We start from the raw sequence: 9,053 nt of genomic DNA, 5'->3' as shown, positions 1-9,053 counted from the left end.
CCTGTCACTCTCCCTAGTCACTAACCTGTCACCCTCCCTAGCCCCTAACCTGTCAACCTCCCTAGCCCCTAACCTGTCACCTTCCCTAGTTCCTAACCTGTCACCTTCTCTAGTCCCTAACCTGTCACCCTCCCTAGCCCCTAACCTGTCATCTTTTCTAGCCCCTATCCACAGCCTCTAAGTCTTCTCCTCCTTCCCCAGGTCTGGATGAGGTGGAGAGCATCTACATCTTTGCCGATAACGAGATAATCGAGTACGATGGAGAGCTGGCCGCTGACACCCTGGTGGAATTCCTCTACGATGTAAGTATAGTACATTGCGCTTCATTACATAACATTACAGTCATCTGGCAGAGTGTCTTATTCAGAGCAACTTACAGTCAGCACATAGTCAGTACGTGATGTGGCAATGAGAGACATGAGCCCACATCCAGCACCAAGCAACCATCAAAATGCCAGTCATTTTTCTGGCCCACTCATTTTGATGCCACGCCAAAGTTGTCCCTGTCCTCCCTGTATCATCCTCTCTCTCTCTCCTTCTTTCTTCCTCACCCTGTTTCTCTTTCTCTCTGAAGGTGACTTGACACATTTTATCTTTCTTTGAGACAACATGTGGCTCTACCCATCAAATACAAATATCCTTGTATATTCGGAGTGTCTGCTTTAAAATCTCTCTCTGTCCTCTCCTTGGCTGAACTCTCCTTAATCCTCTCTCCCCGTCTCGGTCTCCCCCGCTCTCCGCAGGTGATTGAGGAACCCGTGGAGATCATTGACAACGAGCGTGAGCTGAAGGGTTTCTACAACATTGACGAGGATATCAAGCTGGTCGGATACTTCAAGAGCGAGAAATCCCCCCGTAAGTACAGCTAGGGCCGCACCCCTCTAGGGGGACTACCACTGAACCGACCTGCACTCTAGGATGAACAGTCTGTTATTGGGATAACAGAGGTACTGGAAATATAGAAAGTTAAAGAGTGAAGATGCACTCCCTGTCATTAGATCTTCATGACCTGAAGAAGATCATTGTTGGATTGAAACGTTGTCTGTCTTAGTTTGTTAATAAAGATACTTCGGGGACCATTTGAGTATGCGGGTCCTACTGTCATTTCTACATCTAATGTAGTGACAATAAATCTTTTCATTTCTGTGAAAACAATCATTTCTTTCAAACAATGCCTGAATATGTGGTGAGTATTTTCGGAGGTTCATGTTTCGTTTTGATCCCTCCAGATTTCATTGAGTATGATGATGCCGCTGAGGAGTTCCACCCCTTCATCAAGTTCTACGCCACCTTCGACTCCAAGGTACAGAGACACGGGGACACAGAGCATAATACGATACGCCTTTCATCAGACGCTTTTATCCAAAGCTACTTATAGTACATACAGTAAGATGTGCCGTACTTTCTCTGTATGTATATATGGTCCCAGTGGGAATCTAACCCCCAACCTAAGATTTGCTAGCACCGTGGCTCTACCAACTGAGGGACACAGGACAAGCCATAGCATGGCCCAAACATGACATACTGTATCCATGTCTCCCACTGTCTGGAAAGAAAAAACGAAGATCCACCCACATTGTTTGGACCTTTCATAGACTAGATATTTTCCTTTATCTGCTTACCGTGACCGGAAGACACCCGAACACACTTGAAGACCATGTAAAACGTGTTGGTGCATATGCTATCTCTGCAATCCAGGGGAGGCTGGTGGAGGTGGCTATTGGAGGACAGGCTTATTGTAATGCATGGAATGGAATGGAATGGAATGAGGAATGGTATCAAACACTCTTCCTCATTCCATTCCATGCATTACAATGACCCTGTCCTCCGATTTCTACCTCCACCAACCTCCCCTGCTGCAATCTCTCCTTTATCCCCACAGCTGATCTTACATTTACATTTACATTTATGGCATTTAGCAGACGGCTTTATCTAAAGCGACTTACAACAAATACATTTGTTTAAGTAAGTGAATCACCTATCCAACAGTCATCATAAGACAAAGTAATCAATGCTCACACCAGGGGCCATTGGCAGTCGTAATGCCAGAGAGAACTTGTACAGGGGTGAAGAGGTCTCCAGGGTTGGGGTTATGGTTAGTACAGGGAGGGTAGTGGGGGTAAGGAGGTCTTAGGAAGGACTGTTAAGATGTGATCTAGCTGATGTAACTCTCCCTCCCTACCTGTTCCCCTCCAGCTTGCCAAGAAGCTGAAGCTGAAGCTGAACGAGGTTGACTTCTACGAGCCTTTCATGGAGGAGCCCGTGACCATCCCAGGGAAGCCCTACGTCGAGGCTGAACTCGTGGACTACATCGAGGAGCACGACAGGTGAGATGGGAGACCACTAGACTAGGGCGTACAGAATACAGATCATACATGTACAAACATAGGAATATAGAATGATGTTTTGTTTTTCTGTCATTCTCATTGCAGGCCTACCCTGAGGAAACTTGAGCCCCACACCATGTATGAGACCTGGGTAAGAATTCCTCATATATATAATATATACAGTACCAGTCAAAAGTTTGGACACACCTTCTCATTCAATGGTTTTTCTTTATTTTTGTATTATTTTCTACATTGTAGATTAATATTGAAGACATCAAAACTATGATTGAACACATATGGAATTATGTAGTAAACAAAAATATATTTTTATATTTTAGATTCTTCAAAGTAGCCACCTTTTGCTTTGATGACAGCTTTGCACACTCTTGGCAAGGTGTGTCCAAACTTTTGACTGGTACTCTACGTATATATATATATATATATATATATTCACTTATCTAGAATGTATACAGTACAGTTTTGGTAGATGAGGCAACCTCACATCCATCACAATGATCACAAGTAAAACCTGTAAGATGAAAGATGTTTAGAAAGTAGAACTGTAAACCCTCCTCATCTCCTCCCTCCTCATCTCCTCCCTCCTCATCTCATTCCTCCTCATCTCCTCCCTCCTCATCTCATCCCTCCTCTTCACCCCTCCAGGAGGATGACATCGATGGAGAGCACATTGTCGCCTTCGCTGAGGAGGATGACCCAGGTAACATACTGTCGCATCATCACACTGATTATTCCCCGAGAATGCAGTCACCTGTCGGTCGTGGTGTGGCCCAGATGATGTTTGTTGTGTAAAGACTACAGCGCCTGACCTTTGACCTTTTCCCAGACGGTTTTGAGTTCCTGGAGATCCTGAAAGAGGTGGCCCGTGAGAACACTGACAACCCTGACCTCAGCATCATCTGGATCGACCCCGACGATTTCCCCCTGGTAAGATCTGGCTAAGGCTGCTGTAATGTACGTGTCATATGTACCGATTAAACATATTAGTTGATGTTTGACTATGTATGTATATGTGTCATATGTACTGATTAAACATACATGTCATATGTGTCATATGTACTGATTAAACATATTAGTTGACGTTTGACTATGTCACACCAGTACTTTGAAAAATCAATCAAACATTAATAATGAAAGGTTATTAATGTTTGAATATTAGAGCACACAACAGTTATCCTCATTACTGTCCTATCAATGACGCCATAGAGTGTTTTCTGGGCGTTGAAAAGTAGATATTACTGTAAACGTTAAGTATGTCTTTTCAGATTCATCCTCTTCCTCCTTATATCAGTCTTTCTGCTTTTCCCATCCCCTTTCCTCACCGCCCCCAACCCTCTCTCTGTCTCCTTTTAGCTTGTGCCCTACTGGGAGAAGACCTTCGGAATTGACCTCTCTTCCCCCCAAATCGGCGTTGTGGACGTAGAGGATGTAAGTAGCCCTTTTCTAGTCTGTAGACTGTTTCGTGTCCCTCATATCCTGTTTCATCAGGTTCTACTGTGGAAAACGACTACTGCTGTCTCTTTGGACTTCAAGGCTGCCGTTGGTCTAATATCATGATCTTCTCACCCAAGCCGCTGGTCTTTAGTCTCAGTGATAGCATGCCTGTAGCCCGTTGAGTCTCCATCTTGCCTCGAGGGAGGTTTTTCTGTGTGTCTCAAGTATTAGGGAGGTCTCACTGTGTGTGTGTGTGTGTGTGTGTGTGTGTGTGTGTGTGTTGTGTGTGTGTGTGTGTGTGTGTGTGTGTGTTTTCTCTCGCAGGCCGACAGTGTGTGGCTGGAGATGGATGATGATGAAGACATGCCGACAGCAGATGAGCTGGAGGAGTGGATCGAGGACGTGCTGTCCGGGAAGATCGACCCAGACGATGATGATGATGACGACGACGATGATGATGATGACGATGATGATGATGACGATGAAGATGACGAGGATGATGATGACGAGGATGATGATGATGATGATGAAGATGATGACGACGACGAGGATGATGATGATGAAGATGATGATGATGATGATGATGATGACGATGATGATGATGAATAAATGTTCACAACCATCCTTGGGTTTGCTCGGCTTTAGCCAATAGCGGCCAAAGGCTGCAGTAGCACCAATCTTCAGTTTCCTAACATCTCATCGTAAACACATGTTGTGTCACTTCCTGTTTGCTTCCTGTATCTCTTTCTCAGTGCCCTAGTCAGACACCAAGGTGTCCTGCCCAGCGGGCATCACCTTAATCAGTCTCACGGCGTGAGAGAAATACGGCAAAGAGGGAGTTTTCGTCTGTTAAACAAACCAATGGATTGCGGTTCAAATGTACATGTGTTTAATGTTCTTTGCTCAGTCTGAAACGTTAGTCTCTCTCCTCCTGGGGTAACTGTGAGTGTGAGGTGAGGGTCCAGCTGAGGAGGACTGCTGTGTTTTACCTCACATTGTTCACCTGGTGTCACACAGAACAGGGATCACCCCTCTCTCTCCCTTGTCCCATTGACTGTACTCTGTATCAACTCAATGTTTTCTACTGGTTAAAGAGAAGAAACAGCCACCTCGTTGTACTATTTTTTAAAGAGAAGGAAACTTAACCTCACTGGAAAGTCTTAAGAATAACACAGTTTGGAAAGTGATGTTTGGTATTCGCAAAAAAAAAAAAGACAAAGAATTTGATTGTTTCTGTTCCGATATTGGAAAAAAGAAAAGAGAAAAAAAGATTTAAAAAAACACTTATTGTTGTTTGTAATCATTTCTTTATGCATGCGTCAGAATGTGTGTGTGTGTGTGTGCGTGTGTGCGTGTGCGTGCGTGTGCTTGTGTGTGTGCGTGTGTGTGTGTGTGTGCGTGTGTGTGTGTGTGCATGTGCATATGTTTGTGTGTGTGTGTGTGCGTGTGCGTGCGCGTGCGTGTGCTTGTGTGTGTGCGTGTGTTTGTGTGTGCGTGTGCGTGTGTGTGCATGTGCATATGTTTGTGTGTGTGTGTGTGATGACCTCAACAAGCTGGCTAAACAGTCCTTGCAAAATGAAAAACCACCTCTGAGACCAAGCATATCCACAATATCCAGAATTAATACCATTGCTATTTCAGAGCAAATGAGACAACAATTCTATAATATTTGACGTACAATCCACACACACATACTGGAAATGGGGAAAGCCTCGCAAACAAGATCTAATGTGCACCTGTTCAATATTACTGTAAGAGAAATAAAACAGAAATTGAAATTGACTGTAGTGATTCAGATTGCGTTGTCATCATATTTTTTATTATCTAAATAACTTATACTTATGATTATGATTATTATTATGATTATTATTATTATTATTATTATTATTATTATTATTATTATTATTATTATTATTATCTTGGCAACTGACTGGAGGCAGTATGAGTTACGTTATTCAAACATGTTTTTCTCCACACCTCAGATGAACACATGTATAATTCAGAAAGCCATTCTGTTTGTCAGAACCCAAATATGAATACATTTTGTTTTATTGTAATCAAACTTGATGTACAGTAAATTATTCCTGGGGAAGATTGTGGCATCTCAGGTAAAACTACATGTCAGGTAAAGGTAAAACTACATGTCAGGTAAAGGTAAAACTACATGTCAGGTAAAATTAAAACTACATCAGAGTCTCTCTCTCTCTCTCCATCACTCTCTCTTGCATGCATGAGCACGCACGCACGCACGCACACACACACACACACACACACACACACACACACACACACACACACACACACACACCAGCAGGCATGCATCATATACAGTTTTTTGGACATTTTGGATTGTCAACTGAATTTAAATTCAAGCACACAGTCAATCTGTCAATGAAATATTGAAGATGTTTTTGACACAGAAAACCTTCCATTGCAGTTCAACCCTGTTGTCATATGAAAACCATCTGATACATGAAACATTATGGGAAGCTCAACCATAAGTAATATCAGCAAGCAAGGACAGTCAATGGTCAAAACACCAATATATACTGTACTGCATTGACCTTAAGGAAGACTTTTGTTAATTACAGTAAGTACTTTTTGTTAATCCCAAAAGGCTCTGTTTTGATACAGATTGTGAATATACATCAAGAACTGTCCAAGGCTACATAAATGATATGACACCTATAGAAAGTTATTCACTTGTAGTCAACACTGATACATGATATGACGGGGGCGAAAAAGGACAGTGAAATACAGACAGTAGGCAACTCCAAATTACTTGTTGGATACGACCAGGAAAAAAGTGAAAATATAATAAGTTTTATTCTCCTCATTGCACACGGTATATAAAATGTTTTGATTGATTCATAAAAGCTCTCATTTCAATCATGTGAAATACGTTCAACGTAAACTCACGGTGCCAGAGTGGAAACGTTATGACACGAACTGCGCTCTTTGCTTTGTGAGTGTGCTGTGTCCATATAGCCTGCTGCTGAAATGAGCGGAATCAACTGAGAAACATTGTATCGCTATGAGTTCATTAATATGCAATTTCGCGGAGACACTGTCACATATATTCCATGTCTGACATAACTGTATGAAGAGTCCATGAAGACATGATTTGTAAATTCAGGTTTAATCAATGACATCATTTAGAATTTCTCCTACCAGACAATAATTTGTCCTTTTCCAAATTGAAGCAAGAACTCATAAGCTACTCTTTACATAATTCATCAGGCAGCAATGTTTGTAAACACACTATAACACATTGTAAGCTTATCCATTACAATTGTTCAACGATGCCTCCTGGTGGTTGTTTTGCCGAGGTGAATTAATTGAATTAAAAAAATAATAATAATAAACTTTGGCCTACTGTGGCCTTGTAGCTGGTGTTATCTGGCTGCATGGATATAATGAACCTGGGGTTATTGGTTCTACTAGGCTACATCTGAAACATAGACTATACCATATCCCCCCCCAAAAAAGGTACGAGCCACCATTTTACATTTTACATCAGTCACGTACGCTGAGTCGAAGTGCAATATCTGAGTTTAACAATAAAGCCTATTTTAAAACAAAGAAACCATTGAAAAATCCAACTTTATGATACAATATTATGATACTTTTATGATACTTACTTTATGATACATAGGCAATGAAACATAAACACAATAAAAAATAAAAAAAAAAAAATACTAATAAAGCCTCTGTCATCTGACACTTTATCATACTTTATGATAACCCTAACCCTGACCCATCGTCATATAACGCTCCTTGTGTAAGCAATAAAACATAAAAACAACTGAAGTAAATCGCAGGGAAGGTTTACTGTGGATGAGCCTATAAAATGGATGCCAAACCTAAAATGGACACTAATGTTTTGAACTTGGAACTACGAAATGGAAAGCATGGGATGTATATCTGTGACTGGACGTGTAGAATCGAAGCCAAAGCTAAATTGGACAATAAAGTTTTGAACTTGAAAAGGAGGTTTATAGGTTTATGACACAGACTGTCTCTGACACCTTCTCTAGGCCCTATCCACAGCCCCTAATCTGTCACCCTCCCTAGTCCCTAACCTGTCACCCTCCCTAGTCCCTAACCTGTCACCCTCCCTAGCCCCTAACCTGTCACCCTCCCTAGTCCCTAACCTGTCACCCTCCCTAGTCCCTAACCTGTCACCCTCCCTAGTCCCTAACCTGTCACCCTCCCTAGTCCCTAACCTGTCACCCTCCCTAGTCCCTAACCTGTCACCCTTCTCTAGTTCCTAACCTGTCAGGACAGGATGTATATCTGTGACTGGGCCTACAGAATTGAAACCAAAGCTAAATTGGACAATAAAGCTTTGTTCTTGAACTTGAAAAGGAGGTTCATAGGTTCATGATCATGAGGCAGTAAAACAGTAAAATACTGGATGTCTTTGCATTCATGGTAGTTTAGTCCTCCTACCACAAAGGACTTTAACCCGATTTATATTCCTTGTAAAACTGTTCTCATGTGACCGCACACTGGCATTTTACAATGCAATATAGTCTAACACTTCCTTCAATCTATCCATCTGATTGGCAGACATTATTACTGTGTTTTGGAAAAGATGTGCAGTCATCTGAACTGATTTAATTCGGTTTCTAAGACCGTAAGCCTTGTATCAGTACAACCGAGGTACTGTACAACCTTTTCCATACACTTTACACTTTAATCTAACAATATTTAATATTTAATGTTAATTTAAAAATCGAAAGCCTCGTCATGGATATCAACATTTCTTTAGTTTTCTCAGATAGAGGCAGTATTATTGTTTTCTGAGTGTGTGTCTTTATGTGTGTATATTTCGTTCACTATTTTCACAATACATACATACTGTGATGTAAAACAAAATAAAAGCACACATGAATACTGAATACTTCTCACATACATAGTATATGACATCACATAGTACTTAGTGAGGTAACATACCATTGGAATTCAGAATAAACATGGTCTGATCTTTAAATATTTCAAAGCTCAGCATTCTAACATTTATTAAACTAAAACTATATGTTATACTTGTATAACTTGTAATATAAGTAATACTTATATTATAGCAAAATTATTATCATTATTTTTATCATTATCATTAGTAATAAGTAATTATCATTATCATTATCATTATTATTATTATTATTATTATTATTATTAATATTATCATTATTATTATTATTACTATTATTATTATTTTTATCATTATTATTATTATTATTATTATTATCATTATTATTATTATTATTATTA

General features: G+C 40.6%; 1 protein-coding gene across 1 annotated transcript in view; it reads left to right on the top strand.

Moving 5' to 3' along the window:
- The window catches only part of casq1b (calsequestrin 1b), a gene marked incomplete at its 3' end in the record, with an annotated part of 28,088 nt that extends 23,700 nt beyond the window's left edge, over window positions 1-4,388 (top strand). Inside the window, exons 3-11 of the mRNA XM_083674625.1 lie at window positions 202-302; window positions 744-855; window positions 1,230-1,303; window positions 2,197-2,327; window positions 2,433-2,478; window positions 2,991-3,045; window positions 3,172-3,272; window positions 3,699-3,773; window positions 4,104-4,388. Of these exons, the coding sequence (XP_083530751.1) occupies window positions 202-302; window positions 744-855; window positions 1,230-1,303; window positions 2,197-2,327; window positions 2,433-2,478; window positions 2,991-3,045; window positions 3,172-3,272; window positions 3,699-3,773; window positions 4,104-4,388 (980 nt within the window). The remainder of the gene's footprint in view (window positions 1-201; window positions 303-743; window positions 856-1,229; window positions 1,304-2,196; window positions 2,328-2,432; window positions 2,479-2,990; window positions 3,046-3,171; window positions 3,273-3,698; window positions 3,774-4,103) is intronic.
- Between the last annotated feature and the right edge of the window lie 4,665 nt (window positions 4,389-9,053).

The sequence above is a fragment of the Argentina silus genome (assembly GCF_951799395.1).
Source record: "Argentina silus genome assembly, chromosome: 1".
Taxonomy (NCBI): Eukaryota; Metazoa; Chordata; class Actinopteri; order Argentiniformes; family Argentinidae; genus Argentina; species Argentina silus.
This window is presented reverse-complemented; position numbering and strand designations above follow the sequence as displayed.